The sequence below is a fragment of the Gymnogyps californianus genome, chromosome 2, assembly GCF_018139145.2.
Source record: "Gymnogyps californianus isolate 813 chromosome 2, ASM1813914v2, whole genome shotgun sequence".
Taxonomy (NCBI): Eukaryota; Metazoa; Chordata; class Aves; order Accipitriformes; family Cathartidae; genus Gymnogyps; species Gymnogyps californianus.
In genome coordinates this window covers 46130795-46156721 of record NC_059472.1, presented here as the reverse complement: position 1 = coordinate 46156721, position 25927 = coordinate 46130795, and the positions used below count along the sequence as shown (strand labels likewise).

General features: G+C 39.6%; 1 protein-coding gene across 1 annotated transcript in view; it reads left to right on the top strand.

Moving 5' to 3' along the window:
- Positions 1–25927, top strand: part of SPIDR (scaffold protein involved in DNA repair) — a 204624-nt gene that overhangs the window by 133613 nt on the left and 45084 nt on the right. Inside the window, 1 exon segment of the mRNA XM_050892140.1 lies at positions 713–963. Coding sequence (XP_050748097.1) covers positions 713–963 — 251 coding nt within the window.

Sequence of the window (25927 nt, the reverse complement as noted above, 5' to 3'; positions counted from 1 at the left end):
GTCTATACTTGCGTACAATTTTTACTAAGAGAGATATATTTTAAAATTAAAATCAATGAAATTATTCATTTAGATTAAGGCAAAATGTAGCATAATTTTATTCATAATATTTATTTTAAAAGTTTGGAAGACTTTATTCATTAAAAATGTTTTGGAAGTAGTGAAAGAATAAATTAAGGTTTGTACTTTTAAAATTTTATACTTTTCATTAATCATCTAATTCTTTTACATTGAAACATTTTACATTGAAATGTGTAAGTCTGAGGACTAACTTTAATAAAACTAGACACTTGTTCATTTTCAACTTAATCTGAAAGTCCGGAAGCATTCAAGATGGATTTTACCCCTTTTTTAGAAGAGGAAGGAACAGAACATCAAAGAACTAAAAGTGAAACTCAATTCAAGGGGAAGAATCATAAATACTAATATCAGTTCTGTTTTCCTGCTGGTGTCACCCTCATCTTTCATGGATTGAGTTAGCTCAGTCCAGAGCAGCAGTTAAATACAGGAGAGCACTGTGTGCTCAACTCTCTTGAGTGTTCGTTAAAAATCCACAACAAATACTGGCCATTAGTGTGTAAGTTAGTTTAGGTGCACAAAGTGTTTTGCAACTGATTTTGCACTTCTTGCAGTCATTTTTCATGCTGAAGTTTTACTCTCTAGCACTACATAGTTTCAAGGTCCCCTGAAATGTTTCTATTTCCTTCATCAGGTTGCTTGTGCTCCACAAATCCATAACAACTGTGATTCGAAACAGCATCCCTTAGCACGGAGCGCTGTTAATGATTCTCTGCTTGAAATGGTGGAAAGCCAGGGAGCAGTGGGATGGAAAGAAGCACAGGTACAAGTCGTTATCCAAAGGGTGTACTGTTTGCCTGCAAGAGAAGGTCACAGAAGCCACGTTCAAGGAAACAAGCCTCTTTGTGCAACACCCATCATAAATTCAGATCCACCAAATGTTAGGTGAGTACTAAGATGCATGGAAATTTTCTTGCTGAGGCTGTGATACATGAGAAACCAAAGAGGAGGGAGTTCGGAAGTGTCATTCTTAGTTGACAGCTCGCAGTGAATAAGCACGCTCAGCAAGGCACAGGGCTTTTCATGGAAGTGGTGTAGCTTTTTAATAGGTATGGTGTGACGCAGAAGTAGTCATGCCCAGAGGAGGGAAGGATCTGTCTATAGTTCATGTCATCAACAGATGACAGGAAGATTGAAAACAAATTAATGGGAAGTTAATTTAAAACCAGTGATGATCATTGACATCTTATACTGTTCCTTGAGTTTCACAGAATAACTGTTACTTCCCATTTACCTATTTCAGTCTCCAGTATGCTCTGCTAGTAAGTTGTGCTCATAGAGTGGTCTTCTGAAACAAAAGAGAAATACATAGAGAGATGGAGAAATGAAAGGCTTTTCTAAAATGGGGATTTTGCACAGGTGCCATTAGAGAAACATAGGTGTACACATGCAGACTTCCCTTGTGAAGCCACTGGAAAAAGCTCCTGTTGACTTCCAGAAATCTGGAGGTCACTGCAGTAAAAAGTGATCTGGTGTCAAAAATTTAACACCAATGCAGAAATCTTATACGCAAAGCCCATGGAGCATACAGCTTTAGACCAGTGGTTTTAGCCTCTTCTATTTTAGTCTTTGCATCCTAACACTGGTCTGTTTTTGGTGTAGGGAATCAAGAATGGGACCTTGTTTTCTAAAGTACAAAAGATATGCAAGACACAGTTTTCCCTTCTGACCGGTACTGAACTGTTGAATCCTTTCCTTCTCCTGTTATGATCCTCAAGGTTTGAGACCAAAGACTGATTTCAAAGTCTGTCTCAGCAGCTCTGGGTCTGAGATCACTGTGTCTATTATTGAATTTCCTTCCTTTGGTTTTGCACTAACATTTGGTTCATGCTGGCTTAAAATTTTGAAAGGTAAGATACATTTGATTTTGTTTTTACTCAGGAAGCTTATTAAAGTGAGTTACAGTGGCAGAGCTTAGATAAAGCTTCTAAGTTCAGCCTTTCAGGACATTAGGAGATCTCTCTTCCTGCAGAGTTTAGGACCTGAATGGAGATGTGCAATTAGTTTAAAAGGTCCCATTGAGAACTCTCCAGATGTAATTTGCAATAGGCTTTGAAGGGATTCTTCAAAGGTTTGAAGAACTTCAGTTCCTCTAAGCCACCCTGCAGGTGGCTAGTAGCATGCTCACAGGTCCTTCTTCCTTAGCTTTTGAAATACTGGAATTCTCCCAATTCTTGCTACCTTGTAAGCCACTGGATAATTTACAGCACTCATTGATCAATAAAATTCCTCCAGGAGGAATTTTAGGAAGATTGTTCTTTCCTAAAATGCAAGCTCGGTCATCACCCACAGGAAAGTAATTATCAACAGCCTTGTCCGCAGTATTTTTTAAAAGCTCCTTTACATATAATAGTTATATTGACCTTAACTTGCATTATTTTTTAAAAAGTAATCGGTACATCTTGTTGTGTGAACTCATTGCTTTACATTTAATTCATTCTTGATATAATATATATTTTTTTAAAAGTGAGAGGAAAAGTACTTTACCAGCCCCACATCAATATGTGATTTTGAGGACAGTATTCCGCCATGTAGGAGGAATACTCTATATTCTATAATACCTCTCTTCTTCCAGAGGACTGCATTTGATCAAAAGCCAGGGCAGCTGACAGTCTGTTATTCAAGCTGATTTTTAACATCAGTTCTAGCAGAGTTCAAATGATAATACCGTCTCCATATTTCCTTTCCAACTTTTAACCAAAAGTATACTTAACTTGCAATCACACAATTGGAGGTAGTTAACCTGCCTGAGCCCACACCCTTCACAGGAATGGGGTGAAGGAAAACAAAAATCTCGGATTGCACTTCTTAGGTCAAACTTGAAATAGAAATAAAATAAAAAGTGAGAGTCCGTTGCTTTGGAGTACATGCTGTAGCTGGGTATTCTCACGTGCAGTTGTTAAACTGGCCTCTTGGAAGTTCCTCAAATTTTATAGATGTCCCAGCTCAGAAAAGGGCTTGGTTGTTGTCGTATGCAGCTATTAGACTGTCTGTCGGATCCTGAAGAGAAAAATCAACCTACTTTCTCTTTTGCAAAGAAGAGAACAGAACGAACACTTCTTTTAAAGACTGAGGAACGGAAAACACCTCATACTGCTTTATCAGCTGCTACTTCCATGGCTGATAAGTATCCACATGCGACTTTTCTCCTCTATCAAAAATGTCTGTGTCTGTCACCTGATAGTGAGCAAAAGGGTCCAACGCCCTCTGGCAGTCCTTTGAACCAACTGATGGCTCATTCTTTTGTAATTAAAAAACCCTCTTTTTTTCTCTGTAAACTTCTTTTTGTAAAGTAAAACTGCCATGAAAGCAACGTTTGTATTTTATGAGGCAACATGAGTTAGATAATTCATTGTTTTGTAAACAAAAGTTTCTAATTAGATATCAAGGTAGATGAATAGTTAATTGATTTGTATTTTAGACAGGCTGTTTTATTGTATATCTTCTTTTGTAGCACTCCACAATAACCTAGATGTTGTTGCCACAGGGAAGCATAAAAAACACAGTAAGCTGAAAAGAGGCATGAAATTAAATGTGGAGCAGGGGAAGCGATGCATGTTGTTCAAGGCATCCAGTTTCTAGAAAGAGACTGGCAGATTGTGGGAGAAACCTCTATTTTCACTGTAAGAAAATGGATTCATTTAATTGGTTAAAACTAACACCGGTAAAGCATAGAAATTACAGTAATGGATATATGCATTTAGCTTTTATTGTTCATAAATACACATATATAGAATACAGCCTTTTGCTGATAGACAAATGGATAGGTCTGATGGGTTTCAGTCTGTTTAGCTGAAGTATCTAAAACATTTTCTGAGGATGCTGAGAAATCATTACAGAGACTGAGAAGTTCTCCGGCTTCTATCATACATAAATTGGTCCCACGTTCCCTGCATTATTGTCGAATCATTTGCCTTTCCTCCCCATAATTAACTGCTGTTGCAAATGGACTTTTCATGCTGAAGGAGTTTCATGGGGGAAAAAAAAAAAGAAGAAAATATGACTCGCCGTGACTGTCTGCCCATTTCCAGCATTCCTGGCATACTTTTTGCTGCCTTTTCCCCTCTGATGAGAGAGATACTTTTGCTAATGACACAACACATGTTTGTCTAAACCCGATTATTTTGACTCTTTTTGAAAAAGACCTGGCTTACACGTACAAGGATCCCAAAGAGACTCCTGTCAACCTGAGGAGCTCACTGGCGCTGAGGTGTCTGACTCACTGCGTCGGCCTTGTACTTTGTGTTCCTGGGATAAAGCAGTGTATAATTTGGATTTTGCTCTTGCCAGTATCTGTTTGCTTTGAGCGGGCCATGTGAGTTCAGTAAAAGATAGAGCTGGTCAGTTTTATGCCTTAAAGGACAGGGCTGGTTGTGTGGTAGTTGGTGAAACTAAAATAGGTGCACTTTTAGGACTATTAGGCAGTTAAACTGGTCAGAGCACTCAAAAGATTTGGGTGAGGAGGCTGAACAGAAAAGGGTGTTGTCTATTAAGAAGGAAGAGCTAACGACTGCTAATATTAAACAATGCTAGCTATAGCTGTGTATCCACATTTTAAAATCTTTGTGGGTGACTGGAGAAATTTTCCATTTGCTTCTCTTGGTGTATATTTTGACCTACTTCCTACCTGAACATTAGCACTCTAGCCTGCTATAACTTTCTATTCCAAGAACAAAAGAAAGACAGTACATTTACTTTTTAAAATAATGTGATCTGCCTCGATGCACTAGTCATCAATAGTTCTTTCGGTTTTGCTCTTTATTTTGTTTTCCATTTGCCAGATCTTAGAGCAGTGGAAAGGCCTGCTACCATGCAAGCAGGACCCTTAGGGAGCAAAATATTTAGAAGAGCCAAGGATTTGTTTGAGTGGCTGGAAGAAATAGAAGTGTGGGGAAAGTCACATTTCTCTTTCTGAGCAGGCCCCCAGAAACATGATAGTCAGTTGCTGGGATTCATTATGCTCTAGCAAGTTGCAAGTTTCTGAGTGGTCTGTTCCTACGTAAGTCTGTGTAAAACAGTTTTATTGGCAAGTGGTAATCCTGTAAAACTAATTCATTTCAAAGTTGGATTTCCTTTTTTCCTCTTTTTCTTCATCTAATGATCTTTGCTGTTTATCTTAACACAAATCTAGTCAATGGGTTAACCTGTCTGGCAGCATGCACAACTGAAAGTCGAGTGTCAGGTGCTGCAACTAGCATTCCAAGTAGGTGGACTAATATATTGAAAAGTCACCCTTCTGGTACGGAAAACCTAGCTTAAATTTTATAAAGCATATTGAAATAAACAACAACAACAAAAAAACCCTGGAGGTCATCTTATTTGAAAAGAGCCCAGATTGGAAAGGACTGTCATGAAAGTTCTATGTTCACAGATGCTAACATCTGTCAGAATGTTTTTTGTGGCTGACTAAAATCTGTTTACAGCATTCCATTTCTTTTTTGTGTTTTTTTCAACAAAACATTTTAAATGGAATGGTCATAAATGCAAGTTTTTAAAAATTACATTATGTTTCTGGGATGTGATTTTTCAAGTGGGAAATAAACAGGAAATAGGTAACTGAAGTGTAGTAGAGAGTACTCCATAAGCTAGAAGTTTTCTCTGATTTCCACTTTTCAGATCCTTCTCAGAAGTGAACATACGTGCTTTTAATATTCTTGCAAAGTAGTCTAATTGCTACTTGACAGACTTGTAATAGTTCTCCTAACAGCTGTGGTTCAAGGTCTGGTAGCCTCTTTCTGCTTTGAAGTCTCTCTTTTTTTTTTTTTTTTCTTTTTTTTTATTCACAGTTAAGACTCCCTGACACTTGGATTATTCCCTTTTGCCTCCACCCTGCTCTATTTGTAATTCTCAAACTGGAGCCACCAAAACAGAGAATAAGGACAAAAGACTGTTGGAAAAACAGCTTTAGTATCACATTATCCAGCTGAGACATGAAACTGTATTATATATTTAACACTGTATCTTCCCCGTGCTGTTGCCCAGATAGCCCTGAAAGTCTGTTTTCCCTGCTGCTGATGCTGCAGACGGATAGATGGAACTTGGGCTTCTTCCAGTGCCACTGTAGTACAACAATTTGTTAATTTGACACTACCGTTTATTTTTCAGTGCTAAATATTTACATAATCTTATTCTGTCCAAGGGCAAGGTGAAAGCACTGTTATCTGATATACTCTGTACAAAGAAAAAAAAGGACCCCTCAACATACACCACCATTTTTCAGCCCTGCACCAGGAATAGGCGATTAAACAATTTGCCATTGTTCTAAAATACATCAGGGCAGCGGTAGAAGCTGCTGATATAGAAAAGAGTCTCAAGAAGACAGTAGCCAGCGTAGACCACAAGTGTGACAGGGATTCAGTCTCTTTGGAAAGCAAATAGGCAAGAACAGAAACCAACTGTCAGATGGCCAACACTCTGTGTGCAGGCTCCTGTATGCATCTAGCAAAAAGGAGACACTGATTGCTAGTTTATATTTCCTCCATACTCAAGTGCTTAGACTGGTCAGTAAAGTGCCCATATGTTCACAGAAGATAGTCACCCCCCCCACCCCAAGCCTTTTGTTGGTCAAGAAGGAGGAGTAGCTCTACTTACCAATGTATTCCCCATGATAGAGAAATTGCAGAGATATGTAGATAACATAGAGAGACAGATTGGAACAGGCTGCCCAGGGAAGTGGTTGAGTCACCATCCCTGGAGGTATTTAAAAGACGTGTAGATGTGGCACTTATGGACATGGTTTAGTGGTGGACTTGGCAGTGCTAGGTTAATGGTTGGACTCGATGATCTTAAAGGTCTTTTCCAACCTAAATGATTCTATGATTCTATAAATGGTATGGAAGCATCATTATGTAGAGTTGTGTATTCACCACCACTTACCTTGTAACCCTGCCTTTTCACACCTCGCATATTTGATGATTGCATCCAGGGCTTTGGAAAGCTGGGGAAGCTTTATTGCACCTGAAGACCTCATTTCCCACTGCTTTCTATTTTATGGCTGTATCCACACAACTGATTGTTTTCAAGAGAATATGGAAATGGGGGGAATGGGAAGAGCAACTTGGTCCCCCGTATGTTATCCTATAGTGGAGACCAGTCTAGGGAGTAGAAAGCAAACAATTTGAAAAGGTAATTTTCCAGCCCTAGAACCACAATCAAGGTATGTGCTGTTCTACATTGACTGGTTTAAACCAGGAATAGTAATTTTCCAGCACCTGTTGTTTGTCAAGAATTATTCTAAGATGGCCTACGTAAAAGGTATGGAATCTTTCCTTGGTTTTGACCTTTCTTCCCCTTGAATTTTGGTATCTCTGAAAGTTATGTGGTTGACAGAACTGAGAGCAGAAATCCTCCATGTGTGTTTTACACCTCTACCTTTCACTGACTACATGACTTCAGTCCTGACCTGGAAGATGTGTTAAAGTCATGCTGGAGCTCTCCAAAACTTTTGTAAAAGCCAGATTGTGTCTCTGGAATTTGTTTTCCTGCTGCCATGGTACAGAAGGCAAGGACCACGAGCAGTGATAAATGTTATAAATGCCTAGATGGACATATGCTGAGCTAACAGTTGGGAGAGAAATTTAACCACCCAAATATTGCACGTAATTTCTGGGCAACTTGGGCAGGTAAACACTCTTTGTATGCATAGCCTTAAATATCTGCATAGATCAGCGAATGTGCACAGGAACATCAGCATAGATTTAATACAATAGCAGGTTTCCGAAAAGGAAGATTCTTAGAAATAACTTTTTGTCATCAGCTTTGTAAAAGCTTCTGTTTGGATATAACAAATCAATACTCCTTGGAAAGGTGTTACGAACATACTTTTACTCTTTTGGGAAGAAGGAGGTCTTTTGTCCCAAAGAGTATAGAGTCAGGAATACACTGTCCTATCTGGTTTTAAAATTATGGGCACACACTAGTAATTAAGACAAGACAGACTTTGAAAGGGACAATATTGCTGGGACTTAGGCCTGTACATCTGCATCTTAAGCTTTTATACACTTTTTTTTATAGAATACAAAAGATTAAGGTGCAGCGAACAATACAAATAAAATAAAGCTCCTCAGAGAAGACAATCTTTATTAGTTCTTTCAATAAGCACTGTGGTTTAAAATTGGTATGTAACTTATAAATGCACTTAACGAAGTTCTCTTATGCTCACGTGCCAGTCCTGACTGGCTGCAGTGCCTGCTGTTTTTGCTCCATTTCTCGCAGCTAAAGGCAGTCAGCAACATCACATTGGGTAGGGATCCGCTACAGGCTGTGCTGAAATCCTCAAACTCATTTCGGTTAATGCCTCAACCCCCTCTTTGGCTAAAGGGGCTTCACAGGGTTTGGAGAAGAACACACTCCTCAAACGAGAAAAGTGATGAGCAAAGGCATGGGATGAACTTGCTGAGTATTACACTTCACAGTGTAAGGACTCGAGTGGAATGGTAGTTAAGAGAGATTTAGTTATTCTTGTAATTTTAGTCCTACAGTAAGAAAAAAGGAAATGATTCACCTCATACATACTGCCTGATAGATGTTCAAAATGGTTTTGTAACTCACTGAATTTAGATACTTGATTTGAGGCCTGTGTTTGGCTGCAGTCTGAGCTCCTCTGGACAACCTGCTTTACAAGTGCTTAAGGCTAGGACTGAATGCAAAATATATTTCAGAGAGGTTTCATGTTTAAACAGACCAAGAATGATGTCATGAAGTTGCAGAGTAATTTTTGGTCATGTTTGTGTTGTGGGCTGTGTTTCATTCAATATCACATGATAACAGGATTTTATATACCTATTTTAAGAAGTATTTCTCTGTATCAGTGGTTTCCCAACTCTGGCACTCTTACTTTTGGTGGTATGCCAGTCATTGAGAAGGATCTCACAGAAGTAGCTCCAGATCCTGCCCTTCTGGAGGTGCTAATCTGAGCCATCAGGCAGTTACCACCAGCCAACTGTAAATATCTCTGTGCAGCTGCTTACTCCAGCTCAGAGGCACTTACTGATCTGTGCGACTAGAGGTGCAAGGGCTACATCTGAAATCTGACTTCATACGGCCACATGAGAGTGGGGTGCGGGTATTGATTGCCCCCAGCAGCCTTCCTTGTGTCTGCAGCAGTGGAAGGAAGGAGGCAAAGATGGAAGTGAAAGAAGCAGGCAGGCTCTCCCTGGCTTTGTGCTGGGCCCTCTGCCCAGGAAGTTGTTGTCCGCTATCTTTCACGTACACACAAATGTAGATAGCAGGTAGGAGTGAAGTTCCAGTGCAAGACGCAGTGAAGTCTCTACAGCGTTTCCACTTTCCAGGCATTTGTGCTGCAATTTGACACTTGGAACTTGTGCTGTCACTGCATGATCTTGTCTTGTCTTTTCCTGTACAGCATCATCATCCTTACCTAGGAAGATGGCTTCAAGGAAATTATTATAAAAGTATAAAATTATTCCGTATTTCTCAGTAGTTTCCCAACTATTCTAGACCAAGGGCAGCCACGTACTTAGGAGTGCCTGCCTGGCGGGTGGGGTACGGTCCCTTCCACAGCTGCGCAGTCGTGGTCCCGATTCAGCATGTGCTGCACGAACTCCGCCAGCAAGGAGATGTTCACGTCTATTTCTGAACGAGTGAACAGGGGAACCGCAAGGAACGCACCATTGGTGAGGTGCAATAAGAGATTGCACAGGAGTCCCAGCTTCACAGAGGTGGGAAGTGTAGTTGGGATCATGGAAGTAGAGTCCTAGGCATGGGAGTGTGTGGTAGGTCGTTGGAGAAGGAAGTAATGCGTGGAGCTGAGGTCCTCATATGAGGAATATGAGAGTGATCATAAGTTATTAAAATACCATTTTGTGTGAGTTACCATTCTGTCTGTCCATTAATTTCCCTTGAGCCTATGTAGTTCCTGCTATGGATTTCCCCTCTGAGGCAGCAACTTTCCCTGCTATTGAACTCAAATATGATCTAGTCATGACAGCTACAGATGTTCTTGTCTTTGTCCTATAACAATGGGATTATGCGTTTTCCCCTGCCTCTGAACAAATGCCAAAACTTGCAAATTCTGTTTGACATGAGGACAAATGTGCAAGGAAATTAATTTGATTGGAACAAGTTATGTCACATCTTCAATATAGAGCTATAAATTAACTGACCATAGTAACATAATGTAAATGGGAAGTGGAAGAGCTTGTTAGCAAAAACATTCAGTGCCTAATCTTTGCAAAAGTGTTTTTAATGTTTTTACTTCTATTTAATTGTAAGCGCGTATTTCCTTTGCAAGGGAGCTGAAAACTGCCAAAACTTTCTTGCTGCAGCCTGGGCTGTTCAGTCATGATTAAAAATATCTGTGATAGGAGCTCATCTATACCTTGGTGTTTCTGTGTATCTGAGTCATCATCCATATTTGGACTGCCAGGGTTTGGGGAAGAGTTGTAGCAATAACATCCTGAGAAAACAGGCATTTGAAGTGGAGGCCTCAACAGTCAGGAAAATCGGTGGCTCTCAGACTGTTTGCACTTCAACAGTGTAAGTGGGGAGGGACTCTGCTAGGGTCATGAATTTGTAAGAAATGAGTTGGAAATCAGGTTATACCCACCAAGGAGAAGGGGGAGAACTCAAAGCAAAAAGAGGTGCCACGTCCGATTTAGAGTTTGTAACTTAGCAAATCAACAAACTGCAATCGGATAATTTATTTTTAAATGCTTGCAAAGGGTTGCACCATGCTGGATAACATCTGTATGTTAGATTTAGGAAACTCCTGCATAGAAAAATAGATTCTGTGCTAACCTTTGTTTGATCCCCGTTAAATATGTAGAAGCTGGATTTGGGAGTGACCTACCTGTTGCAGTTGCTGTTTGGGTAGTGCAAATCAGAGGAAATTAAAAAGTCATGCATTGAGCAAAATCATGAGAATGAAGAATCATGATATTTGGAAATAAGATATGGTTTTTATAAATGTACTTTTGAGTGTTTCTGAGCTTTTTGGGTGAAGAACCCAAAATTTCCTGTTCAGCCTTGTGTATAAAAGGATTTCCTTTATAAAAATGAAAAAGAAAAAAAGCTAGGTATGATTCTTACTTATTGGTTGGACTTCAGAAGCTGAGGTTTTAACATACACATCCAGTATTTTGAAATGGAAAATAAATCTGAAAACAGGCAGTACTGTTACATGCTTTATGTGCTTCTAAAGGAAGCCTCCCCTTTTTCCTTTAAGGTGGGCTAATGTTCATACAATGCTGGCTTGTGACAATTCTTAGGAACAAGCAAACACAGGGCTAGAAGGAATTGTGATTAGTCTAGCGGAGTGGATAGCAAGCCAGCGTGCCTGGCCTCCCAGCAAAGACCTGAAGGGTTTGTCTCTGTCTGAGGTCACCTGCTGAAATACATAGAAGCAGATGGTGACAAAGTAACTGCTTTCAGGATAAAACCAACTATTTTAAAATAGTAGATGAACAGTCCAGTAGTCAAAGAATAATGAAGAATGTGTGTGTGCGCAGCATCGTTGAATAAAAATTGCTGAGTGTTGTAGCACTTCAGTATCCCGATGTTTTGGTCTGAGTTTGCAACCCTGGAGTTGCATGCATCCTTTTTTCCATTGAGTAGAAATAGATGTTTTTTCCTTTTCTGTACGTGTACTGGATAAATCTGAGTCTCTTTCTTTTTTCTGCAATTTTGTTTTATATTTGGCACAATAAAAATATAGTTCCTGCAGTAAATTTTGAGATAGTGCAGAACTCTGAAGTATGAAGTGTTGTTTCTCTGCTCCGTGTATGTCACTGCATGCATTATTTATTATAACTGAATTAATAACAGCAGTACAGCAAAGCAAAGTAATATTACAGCAAAACACAGTAATGTATTGTAAGAATCGGGCTGTGTTCGGCTTCAGTGCGGACTGACATTTTTATGCCCATAGGTCAGTCCCTTGGTTAATAGATATTTCCTTCCTTTATCCGAGCCATCACTAAAAGCCCAGGATTCCGGGTTGCGGGAGGATTTGCTGGGCGAGCCGGGCGGCCACGTGGTTTGTCTCTCCCTCTGCGTCCCCCATGCTCACTGTGTCTCTGCACACGCTGTTCGGTAAACAAACTTTGGAGAACCAGAGCGAGCTGGTTCAGAGCAGCCAGTTCATTCACACAGACCACTTGGAAAGTGATGCCTTTGCGCAGCCTTGACGTACGGGCTGAGGGAAGTGGAGAAGTTAGTATTTATGTTTTCATTAATGCTTTTTATAGCTGCGAGCCAGCTGTAGCTAGTTAACATTAGCCTAGGACATCTATTAGCGTGCAGACCTCTTACGCAGGATAAAGGGCTTCTGATGGAAACAGACTTGTTACTCATGGTACTCATGGCTGTGTGTTTACATGAAGGCTGTTTGTGCTGACATGGGATATATATTAGAACAGCATGCACCTTTTTAATGAACAAATTTTCCAGGATTCAAGGAGATTTTGTGTAAAAAATTCTAGCGTAGCAAATCACAAGATTTGCATCTTTAAATGGCTTATTGCTTGTTTAAAAGCTATGCTTTTAAAATAATGCTTTGCAGCTACACAGATACAAAAAGTATTTTCTGTTTAGCTTTTCGGATGAGTCGGGAATAAGCAGTATTCCTGCAAGTCTTGAACACACCAGTTTGGACTGCTAAATTTTTTGCTATGAATGATGTAAGTGGCTGGCAGTAGCACAAGATGAATTGGACCTAAGGGTTTGGCCCAGAGGAACTGATGGCTCAGCTATCCTTCTCTGGTTTCTCCCAGTTCTTGCTTTTTCTTTTTTTTCCCTCTTCTTCTGGAAGATAGTTAGTCAGAAGGGTATTTTAAAATAAATAACAAAAGCAACTGCAAAACAGAGAGTGAGGAAGGCACAAGAAGTGCTGGTTTTAGAGCTCCAGTATGACAAGCACCATGGTCTCTGGTATTTGCATCAATATGACACTTTCCTTTCCTGGTCAGTCAGTGTTCCCCAAACAATTCTGACAGCTCCGCTCGTCCAGGCAATGGCAGAGGCGCCTAAAGAAGTAGGAAATTTTGTCTATCCTCTGCTTTGCATTTCTGTAGAAGGTGTGGAATGAGCTTATTGCTTTGTCACAGCTAATTTAGTCATTTTAATAGTTAAAGCTTTGGAATGGAAAGTTTCAGGACTGGCTTCCCTCTCAAGTTTTCTTCTCCTGAGGAAGGTAGATTGCACTGAAGACCGTCATTGCTATTCCTCTTCTTCCCAGGTCTTTTGCCTCTACTTGCAGTGTGTTTTTTACAGAGACTAGAGAAGATTCCTGAGCCATTGTAAAATGGTGTCAGCATGAATTTCGATTCCTCTTATCTTTGTCATAGTCCCACCAATTGTCAGTGATGAACTCTTCAAGTCGAGGGGAATTCAAAAAGTTCATTGTAAAAAGCTTTAGTTTGCCTTGTTAAGCCTAACCTCCTCATGAAAACGTTGATTACATCAGCCATCATCATGTCAGAATTATACCTTTATGGTTCACAAAGAGAAGCTTTATAATGCTATTCTTTTTCATCTGCACAACAGTATCTGTATGTGAAACTGCTGAGTAGCCCCAGATGCCAGTGTCAACTCACATGGTTGAATTATAGTCTTACCAAGACAAAAAGTCAGGTTATCTCCCAAAATTGAATCACTTCTAATCTCTTGTTCAGATAAATTTCCTCCACCCATCCATTTAGGTACACCACCCTTAATGATCCACTTGAAAAGAATGTGACAAGCTCTTGAAAGCTCTATGAGACTGTGGAAGCACAGCTCATGAATTATGCGTGTTCAGTGCCTACAGCTGTACCCTCGAAATGCAGGTGGCAAAACTTACATCAGCAGTATCTAGACTTCCCTACAGAGCATGTTCTGTGATTTGGCTCCATATTACCTTTACAAATGTGGGTCAAGGCTCTGTTCATTCCAATTTTGAAGTCAGCTAGTCTTTTGAGGGCCAGAAGAATAATTTCTTACTCAGGCAAAGTCAAGCTTTGATGTGCTCGCATTCTTCCTTTTAATGCAAACCAGCAAAATTGTGCTGGAATGTTTTGCACCATTCGGTAAATCTGCTGGAGACTTTTGTTCATTGTGATCTGATAGAAAACATTTTTGTTCATATTTACTATTCTCCTAAATACTTCATAAGTGGTTTTTATTATGTACATGGAAATGACCTATGTAGTGTCATCACATGCTGGCCCTTGGGCTTGTTTTGATTTGACTGTACTGCTATTCAGGGTCCTTTCTCATTTGTTCCTCATGTTCTTGTGACTGAAACTAAAACCTCTGTGCAAGAACTTAGCTGGAGGAATGTGGAGAAGTGGGAAAAGCAGTTTTATCCAACAAAGTTTTCCCACAAAGATGGCTGGGGCAATCGGCATCATGCTGCTAGCTTTGGATATTGTGGACACAGATCGGTGTATCAGATACTGTATTACAGGACCGTGTAGCCTAAAAAGCAATATCTTTCTCCTCCAAACATTTGGCAATGGTGTTTTTAGTGTTTTCTCAAAGTTCATGCTTCTGTGACATCTAATTTAATACCGCCAAATTTAACATAGCCGGATCTTGACTGACCAATCCTTTCCCTGAGTCAGTTGTCTGTTCTCTTTAATTTATGGGTCTCGCTAGTTTTTCCAACATGCAAAGAACATGTGTTTGGAGGCAAGGAGGCATTTTTGACCCTGGCAGGGCACCTGGTTACAGCATGGATTTTCCCATTCCTCAAATGCTGTGATAGTGTAGGATAGTACATAATTAAAGCCCTGCAACCAAGCGAAATCTTTTTGGCCAAATCTGGCAGGAGTTTTTCCCTTATTTTTTGGATGGCTTTTTTTGATGGCTTGAGGATGGTCTTTTTCTTGTGTATTCTGTCCATAACATCCTAATGAGGCACATGATATGTGGGAGGCATGGATAGGAGAGAGATAAAGCTGCAATTTCTGTCATCAGGCAGTACTGGGTTGACAACTACTAATTTTATCTAATCTGTTCACCATATACCTTACTCCTTATGCTGAGTAATTGCCAGAAAACTCCTTTGGCCTCTTCGCAAAATAGTTTAATGCATCTTTTCTCTCTCTGTATATAGATGTACTGTGTTAGTATATTTCAGATCTCAGAAATAATCATGTTGTCTGCTTAAAAAAAAGGAGACTGTTGTCTTGGGGTACAGATGTACAAATGAAAAGGACGCTGAAGAAGAGGGAGCTTTAAGGAGATACTGGAATCAGAGACCTTGTTGGTGTGGTTGGGAAAGCCATCCATACACACTACAACATTAATAAAGATAAGAGACAGCAGAAAAAATTAACATTGATTTCTGTAGATTATTTACATGGCCTATTGTTCTCTCCCTACACACTCATTTGTTTCATTCATCTGTTAAAATTTGCTAAAGCATGTGAGCAGTCTAAGCAAACTGCTGCATATCTCATGTGCCTAGTCTGATGGGGCATGAACCTGATTAAGGTTTCTAGACATTTCTGTGATAATTAGCATGTGTACCTTATGGCAGAAGAGTGAAAAAAAAACCCTCTATTATTATTCATATGGTGCCATTTACCAGTAACAGGTTTTCATTTCTATTTCTATTTGGAAATGCTGAGCTGATTTAAGCTTCCAGACTAATCTGAATTGATGTTCTCTGCTAAAATGTAAGTTACAGTGTCTATAAACCAGTTGTCACTTCATGTTGAGCACTGAAAACTGTCAAATGGAAACAGTCTTTATATACCAGTAACTCTGACAATATCTTAGTCTTTTTTTCCCCCCAGTTATCAGTGACCTTTAACTACCAGTTTCCTCCACCAGTCAAGTCCCATTTTCTCAATCCCCCACATTTAAAATCTAAAAACTCGGATGTTTTGTTCTCAGCAGTACCTCTTCTAGTGTATTTGAGTGTGTTCCTGCAATTAGTCAAACTCACAGGTTTTCTTCATCCTGTTGTGAAGAAAGTGTTGGCTGACCAGGCTTTTCTAAGTGGGGAAGGAGAAAGGAAGGTAAGATTGGAGGAATGTTCCCATACTGGGCACTTTAGGTCAAGGATGAATGTGCAGAAACGTGTTGAAATCTTTGGAGAAGCTGCAGGCAGTAAGTGAGAGTGATGGTCTCGTTGGGCAGCTTCCCATGGGAGTTGGCAGTATGGTGATATGTGAAAGATGTGGTAGGGTTAATTCTTTTAATGAGCAAGTGCTCAACTACACTTCCAGTCACCAGCTCTTCTGGCTTGCATCTGCTGAACTGTCCAGTAGGGGAGTGGGAAAATAAAAAAGAAATCCAAAGCAAGCTCTTTTTATTATGAAACTATGACAGTTTTGGTTTTCAACATAATGAGTTGCCCTGAAAATTCAGAGCCTTCAACCCATCCCCCCACTCCCTTCCTCCACTGCCCCAGCAATGCAGAAAAATGCAGATAATCATAGTTTCCCTCTTTGCTGAAGGTTTACCTGTATGCAGAATTCACAGGGAGATGAATGCCAAATATCTGGGGTGCACATCTAAACTCTGTTAATTTCCCACAGTAAAATTATTTTGTTATGCACATCTGAAGGGATTTTAGTCTAGCTAACAGTTAGTGCCAGAAGGTTGTTCAGCGATAGCTTGTCCAGTATTTTTCCCACTAAATGCTTCTTGAGTCACCTTCTATCTTCTGCTCTTGGTCTAGGGACTAAGTTCTCTATTCATCTTCATAGCAGCAGCAGCAGCAGCAGCACTCAAACTGGGTATCACAGACTTCCTGCCAACCCCTCTGGTTCCGAGAGGCAGGAGAGAGGGAAGACCACCAGAGCGTGCTTGTGGAGGAGGCAGGGATGCCGATGCCATAGGGGAGTGGAATGGAGGGGATGTTTGGGCGGCGGAGGCCAGAGTGGCCATGGGGGAACGTGACCCCATGGGAGACTGCGGCACTCGCAGGGCTGGGCATACGCACAGGCAGAGAGCAGGAGCCCAGAAAACATGTGGCTCCTGCTGTTGCTGAATCCCATCCTGCCAAGTCTCCATGGAGGCCTCTAGTATGGGTTCAGTAGCTCCTGGCAGCCAAGGGCTCTCTGCATTGCTCATTTGTCCTTTGGCTAGAGTTTGCGAAGCACAGCTCCATCAACAGCTTATCACATGCTCTGCTCTTCTCCCTGAAGCTCTCCAGTAGCACATACCCTTTCTCCTTTCCCCTACTTTGTGCACTGCTTAATTTGTGAACTGCTGTTTCAGAACACCTTACAGTTTGCTTGGCTTCTTACTGTATGTAAGTGCATTCCCTTCCCAAAGAACTAAAAACCTATTATTTTTAAGACCTGACAATTAAGGTGATTACAAAATAGCTAGAGGGAGAAAGAATTCGAGTTACATCACTGGGACCATGCAATATCTCAGCAAAGACTAGTTCAGCTCAGAATGAAGTGTATTTGCAAGCATGTGTAGCGTTTGTGAGCTGGAAGCAACCCCTGCCTGTAGGTAGTCTGATATTTTCCATTATGAAAAATTCTTGTGACCTTTTATTTGCAAAGCTGTTTCAACTCCATTGTTTGCTATGGACTTTTGATGTTCAAAGGGGAATGCCCTCAAGGTAGGAAAATGCCTTGTTTTCTTTGGCAGCAGCTACAGCTGGCTTTACCATGGAAACAGTTGGGGTTGGAAAGGGAGAAGGGGGAGAGAGATAAGAGGTAGACTTTCCTCCTCCAGCCCAAGAGGTTCATGCCACCTGAGGCAGGAAATATTTCAAGATGAGAGACAGAGATGAAGTAAAGCTCTTCTCAAACCATCCTCCAGATTAGAGCATAGACCACACTGGTCCAGCTAGCTCTGTAGGGGCATCCCATGATACTTTCCATGTGTGTGAAGCAGCAGCTTGGGTGGCACTTACCTATAGTCAGACCCCAGGTTGACAGCTTTCCACTCTTACCCAGCAGTGGGACTCAAATGTCCCCCAATTCAAATGGTAACAGATTGTTCAAGCTACAGACCCTGCTAATACAAATAGATATTCTCTAACCATATGTTGAGAAGCACAGGTGCAAAATACTCAAAAGCAATGTAATACCAGATTTCTACAGTGCAGAATATATATACTAAAAACTGAATGTCATGTGTTGATTTCAGAGTACTTAACCTTGCCACCTTCAGATTCCTGATGCAGGAAGTTTTAGTAAGTTTTATTTATATGTGCCTCATGGATAAAAAAAACCCAAACACTAATGACTTAGAATGTGTGGGGTTTATATGTATATTTATATGTATGAATGATACATATAAGCTGTGTGTTTATTCTTTCTAGACCCATGTTTTCTCTCAGAGCAGCACACCCTCTTGCAGTTCTGAATTTTGGATCAGGCTGCTCTTTCCATTGTCTGCTGTTTTGTCAGCCATGGATATCCGTTCTCACAGCACAAACTTGAGATTTCTATACTGGTTAGTTTGCAGTCAGTATACTATTTATCCATGGACTTTAAAGTCTTATCTTTCTCTCTCTCCCCAGTTCAGTATTATACAATAGAAAGAGATGAATATTGCTAAATAGTCACTATTTGTTTGCAGAATTGATGTGGCATGTAAAGCAAATAATTGCACATACAAATAGTACTGATGCTCACAGCTATTTCTCTTGCATGCGCAAATAAGGGATTTACACACTTGTCATATTTTGCTCACATAAATCATCTTATCTTCTTGTACCTTGTGTAGTGTGGTATTCCAAACACTGTGGGGAACATAAAAAATGTCAACACTATATACAAATCATTTTGGTATATGGCATACAATATATACCCCTTACAGAGCATGTGTAATAGGGCAGTACAGTGATTAGAATTTTATTCAGAAATTTGTATTTCTTTTGACTGTTTCATGTTGAAAGTAGTTTGTTCATTCAGGGTGAATAGAAGTTTTGTCTGAACAAATGAACTGGGCTAGGCTAAGGAGCTGCTTCTCTGAAAGGAGCTGAGAGATTAAAAAGAACCCCAAAAAGTAGCATTGGAGGAGTACGGAGAGTCAAGGGATGTTAGGCAATGTGGGACCACTTTTTGAGGAGTTCTGCTAGAACTGAAACATTGCAACAGTCACTGACACTCTTCCAAAAGGTAAGAGCGGAATACTCTGTGCAGCAGGTAGGCTTGGGACCAGCATCTCCTATTCACCCTGTATCAAAAAGGTATAGAGGACTCTCTAGTTCTTGGATCTGATACAGGAAAATAAATCCCAGAATGTGTTAAACTGAGGGGAGTGGAAAAGGGAGGAAGGGAAGGAGAATGTGGGAAAAGAAGAGGAGGAGAGCAACATCATTTTTTTTTATTGTGGTTTGACAGGTGTGCGTAGGATTAATTGATGGGGATTGGGTTAAGTGGTAAATGAGTAACAATTTATTAATCAGATAATCATTAATTCTGACCAGATAATGCGGGAGGGTAGGAGAAGCTGTGTGTTTAAACAAGCATGGTTTTGGTTGAGAGCAACTATCTGTTACTTAGGGGGGCTGGAGGGAGGGGGCTACTGGACATTGTAGTTTTCCTTTATTTGTCAAGGAATTCTTCAAACCCTGATTCAGCCGTTTCTCATGGTGGATTGACCTGAGATTTGTCCTTGCTTCCTTTTTGTCCCCTCATCTGCTCTCTCAGAGGTTGTGTGCACTTTTGTTTCTCATGTCTGTGGGTTCCTGGGATTTCCCCAATTTAAAAACACATCTCTCAGTGTTACGCTCTTAAGTTCATACAAACCACTGGCCAAGAGTGAGTAATTCTTTATGAGTAATTGAAGAAACCCTCTTTTGAATAAAAGAACATTTTTAAGCTTATATAGGTGTGTTATGAGAGAAGGGGAAGGAAAGGTGAAGTGACACCTATATGAAGATACTTCCCTCTTATTAAAAAAACCAACAAACTCTTCATTGTGTAGGGCTTTTTAAGTCTTGATGATATTGTCAGAGTCTTTTTACTTTCTTCATCTTTCCACTTCTTGTAATTCTGCTAACAATTCTTGATGTTACTGATAGAGTGACAAAATACAAGAATTGAGGTAATTGCATTAAGGCAATACTAAAAAAAATAAATCCTTATAATTCAGTTTTTCCTGCCATAAAGACTTATAGCTACCTTCTTGCTTTAAACTAGCATAATGGTAGTAATATTAAGCATTTCTGATGGTATTTAAAACTGTCTGGTGAATGTTTTAAACATTCAAAACAGGTTTAAACATTTAAACAGGTTATGAAAAATTTCAGTTTACCATTAGCTTGTTGGTATAGTCTTAGGTTGGCTATTTAAAAGAGAGGTTAGGTAAGAAACTGAGCAAAGATGTTGCTATTCGAATACTTGAAGTAATGATTCATTTCACGCTTTAAATAAATAAGGGATTTTTAACTAGTGTACGTTTATTTAGGTCCAGATTATCATTTATGAGTTGCTTGACATTCCGAAAACTGGGGAACAAAAGACTCCTTATACATAATTTTAAAAGGTGTGGCAATCAGGTAGGATTATCTGTTTCACCGTGTCATAATATCTTGATGTTTTGTTAGGGCATTTTACCCTTTTATTGTTTCCTAGAAAAAATATAGTAAGCCACATGCAAGTAAGTTTTTCATTTTTTAAAAAGACTTCATTTTGGCTGTATTTTAGATATATTAGGCAACAGTTAACTGAGTTCTGAAATCTCCAATAAACTGAAGTAGAATGCAGCATTTTATCATTCATCAGTAAGAAGCTGCAATTATTGCACCAACTTTTTTGAACAAATATGATTAATGTTTAAAGTCACATGACTAATAATACCAGCTAATAAATACTCCCAGTTTCCCTAAGAAACAGGCAACAGTTTGCCTAGTGGAACAGTCAAACAAGTATGGTACTTGAGGCTTTTTGAGAAGGATCAGTCATTTAGCATAGCTCAGTTCCCAGAAAAAAGTAGTTATTTTCCTCCTGTCAGTTCTGTTTTTGAATTACTTTGTGCTCTCCTCAAAGGCCAATCTGTATGACATCTTTACGCATAGCTGTAGTGGCACACAGTGCTGTGAAACTAATTCTGCCATGTATTTCTTGTCTGTTCTTTGGGAAAATTAAATCTTTGGCATATTGTTCCATTGGACATCTGAGGAACAAAATTTGCTTTATTGTTACTGACTTTTCCTTTTCAGGTATGACACCATTATGGTGGCGAGAGAGAACCACAAAGAGGAATCTTCTAGATGTTTGCCTAGCATTTCAGGAAAACATACGCCCTAGGTTTTGCTGTACTGATGGTGCCCCAGAATGATTTTTGAGCTACATTGTGGAGTTTATAGGAAATTGCGTCAAATATTGGAAGTACTAATAAAACCTTGGCCCTACCACAATCATGATAAAATTCGGAAAAGCTGCCTCATCTTTGCAGCCTGACTGGAAGGAGCTACCAGGTTGCTCTCGGAGATTTGCCCATTTAGCGCGAACTCTTTTGACTTCAGTCTTGACAAGTAGAGAGGGATCAAGAGAGGAGCACCCTTCCTAAGGAGCCAGAGAAGAGCAGCTTTGGAAATTTTTTGCTGCTGGGGAAAGCAATGTACTTTCTGGTGTACCCATGCGCTCTACATTCAGGAACTGCTCCTGGGTTAACTGCATGTTTGGAATAGGTCTGTTTCCTGGGGGTCTTACCCTGCAGTTGTTGAAGTCAGGAGGTGTAAATGGTGCAGGTTTAATCCTGGAATAATAATGTGAAAGCCATTAATTTAGTGATAATGCAGTTCATCTGCATGCCGAGGAAAGCACAATATGGCATTTGGTCTCTCTTAGCTCAGGAGCCATTTGGCATGCATAATTTTGTAGATATAAGGAAAAGGTGGTGGCGATGTTCTATTTTTTTAATAGTTAAAAATCATATAAGGTTTAAAGTGCAGCAGGGGTGGTGTGCGTGCGTTTGAATTTTCTGTAGAAAAAGTTTGTATCTTACTTTGGTCAGAGGAGGAAGAGAGCTTTGATATCCCTGATCCACATACAGTCAGGCCAACACGTTCCTGCTTGTAGAATTAGAGTAAGGTTCTGTGCTCTGTACACACTGATCAAAACACATCTGATATATGTTCTTAGGTGTTCCTGTGGATTTCTCAAACTTAACTTAGACAAATGAGCTGTAGTACCAAGGGCTAAAGCCAGGAGAAAACCCTGTATCCTGCCTTTCTTTACAACTGTGCATATTGTTCTCTCAAGCCTCAGACCCATCTGTAGGATGACTTCTTTCACCAGGGTGAATAAACTGTGTTTCATATTTGTTTAAAATTCTGAAATCTTCTGCAAGCAGAACATGTTTCATATTTAGAGATAAAATCTTAAGACGGGCTTCATCTTTCAAGAGTCTTTTGGAGTAAGAACATTTAAGACATTGTGTCATAAACTGGATTGCAACAAACAGCTCTCAAAGGCTACTGGAGTTCAGTGAGAGGTTTGGGAAGTGACCAGTAGTTATGTATTACATCAGGTGTTGTAATAAGTATCATTACCCTTGTAAGTATTTTCACTTCCTCTGTAATGCTAAATCTAAGTGCAAGTGTACATAGGACCCAAATAATTACTATTATCTCCATATGATGGAGCAGCCTATTTGGTATGCATATTCACATATGGATAATGCTGTCCCTATCTGAAAATAAACATAATGTGAGTTCATGAAGGATAAACGGTGGAGGGAAGATTAGTCTCCCAATAATAAAATCTCCGAGTGCCTGTCAGAAAGGAGCTTAGATACCTCACTTGCCTTGCTGAATTTTGATAGTTAAAGACCACCTTTAGCATAGTGTGGAGGGGTTGTTTTTGTTTTTATTTTGCCTGCTACCTTTGTGAAAGGAAATATTTAATAATTTTTTCCCATAAATGTTTACCCGTAGCTCTCCCAAATTAAGAATGTCTCACTCTACAGGAATGTGAACTAAAAACCAAATAAAGCTTGTAGGCTTCACAACACAGTCATTCGTGCCAATGCTCTGGCCTATGCTTAGTGATGACCCAGAGTCTGACAATTTATATCCATTTAGTTCTTTAAAAACAGCAAACATGATTTCTTTTCTTTTTTTTCCCCTTTAAATCAGCAAGAAAGATGTTGCTGGTTTTGTCACTACCTCGTGATTGTAAAATGTTCAAATAGGTAGTATTTTGCTTATTATGAAAAATAAAATAAGAATTTAACTGTCCGTAATTCTTGCAAGTACGAAGTGATAAACTAAAGGAAACAGTCTCATTTACCAGCTGATCTGCCTCAGTCTGAGAAAAGGAAATGCTAAGGTTAATATGTTCATTTGAACACAATAATTTTTCACTCTAATATATTTCAACAGTTGCAGATATCACTAGAGGATTTTTTTAAACAAATTTTTTATAAAATTGATTTATAAATAAAATAAAAGTCAGTAAAGCAGACTATTAACTAGCATCCACATTTGAAGTTTTAGGTAAGTTGAACAAATTCAGTAAACTATACAGAAGATACATCAGAAGAAATATGAGTCAGACGTATAGTGGCTGGCACTTGGACACAAATTGAAATTTGAGTTTGAAAGCCTGGACTTTACTTTTGAAGACTGTATTTTAAATATTCAATGTTAGTGAACTAATTCTGCTAGGGGAAATTAGGTTATGTGTTTATGTGTTTTTGCAGTGTATAGCTGTAAATGCACATTGGCACACTGAAAAGACTAAATGAGCTTTAAAATATGCAGAAAAGTAAACTTTGTGTAGGGTTTTTAACATGTTTTCCATTAGACTGGCTTTCAGTGTTTTTGAAGTGTTTCTGCTATTCCTTTTAGGTAGCTTACATTTTTAAATTGGTCTGTCTCTTCTGCAGTTATAAAATTAAAATGTGATCTTGTTTCTAATGTTACATTGTATGCTATCATTTATGTAAATATTTTGTGTAAAAATTATTCTTACAAGAGTTATTCTTACAAGGTAGGGGGATTCACACCAATGTTTCCATCAAAACCAAGCCAAAGGACAAACACTTGAGGCAGGAGGGTAGTGATGGACCTTCAGCCGGTGGCAGAAGGCCCATTTGTTTTTCTGCTTCATCTCGGGTATGACCGAAACTGTGATCTCTCATTGAGGAAGTCCGTGATAAATTATTCTCTCTCTCTGTAAACTGGCTTAAAATTAGTCTCACTCCACGTCCATCTCCCCACCTCTCCTCTCCCTGGTGAGCTGTCTTGTCACCACTACATGCCAGGGTGTCCATTCAGTTGAGCTGGAACGGCTGCTAAGTCAGCAAACTGATGCAAAAGAAAAATAGAATCATAGAATGGTTTGGGTTGGAAGGGACCTTTAAAGGTCATTTAGTCCAACCCCCCTGCAATGAGCAGGGAGATCTTCAACTAGATCAGGTTGCTCAGAGCCCCATCCAGCCTGACCTTGAATGTTTCCAGGGATGGGGCATGTACCACCTCTCTGGGCAACCTGTTCCAGTGTTTCACCACCCTCATCGTAAAAAATTTCATCCTTATATCTAATCTGAATCTACTCTCATTTAGTTTAAAACCATTACCCCTTGTCCTATTGCAACAGGCCCTATTAAAAAGTCTGTCCCCATCTTTCTTATAAGCCCCCTTTAAGTACTGAAAGGCTGCAATAAGGTCTCCCCGGAGCCTTCTCTTCTCCAGGCTGAACAACCCCAACTCTCTCAGCCTGTCCTCATAGGAGAGGTGTTCCATCCCTCTCATCATTTTTGCGGCCCTCCTCTGGACCCACTCCAACAGGTCCATGGCTTTCCTGTGCTGAGGACTCCAGAGCTTGATGTAGTACTCCAGGTAAATAACTTTATTTTTGCATGTGAGATTTGTTTGTTAAAGCCAGATCAGTTCCCTGATCTGGTTTCTTGTGCTTTCTCAACCTGTTTTGCCATCACAGTTATGAGGGAGGAGGGGGGACAGTGTACTACAGCTTAGGAGTGAGGAATCAATTGTGTAGGGCAGATACACCTTGATCTGATATCTCCACTGAATACTTCCTGACATGAAACTGGTTTTTAGTTTGTGGATGCTAAATTTGTGGAATTTTTAGTTTGTGGATGCTAAATGTTGATACCGCCTGCCAAATAATATTTTCAGTCTGCAGGTTTGATATGGAGATATATATATGTGTGTGGATGTGTATATATATATCTACATTTGAATATGGAAAAAATATTTAGTTTAAAATTTTGCTGTTCTTGCAGAGCATGAAAAATACAGAATTTTATGATTTGACAGAAAAATCCTTCAGTGGTCATGATTTCAAGTTATAGTTAAGAAGACACACTACAGAAAACAAAAATGATCTTGAAATCTACAGAGCACTCAAATGCATGTCATGAGAAGCTGGACATTTTCCTACTTGAATCTGGTCATTAAAAAGTTTAGTTTGTGGGGAAGTGTAGGTGGAGATGTTAATATTTCTTTTATTACTCAGCTAGAAATTTGAAAACAACGTAAAAAGTTTGCTGTGTCCTGAGATTGCCTATGTTAAATTTCAGTCCAGAACCACTTTTAATGTCACAAATCTTATACAGTTGAGTTGAACATGGAAGGTAATTTTGTCTATTTCTAGGCAGACCAAGTATTCTGACCCTGAGCATTGCAAATTCTGATTTCTGTTTTCTTTTAGCAGTTTTACTTAGATTAATACAGCCTTATGTCATTAGAGATAGTAGATGTCTTTATTTCTTTTCACATGGCATTCTTCTGTGTCTTACCCACATACTGCAAACTGGCCTCGTCACAGATCACTGTATTTTGATTTGATTATACAGAGGTGCTGGAAAGGACTTGGAAAGACAATGGAAAGGCATTCCTTGCCTTCTCCTGCTGGCATGGTTGTATCGTGGGAAAACTTCTGGCTAAAACCTGGTGAAGTGCAAAGCTTGTGTGGAAGTTTCTTACTGTACATTAAAATGCTGCTGCAGTGCT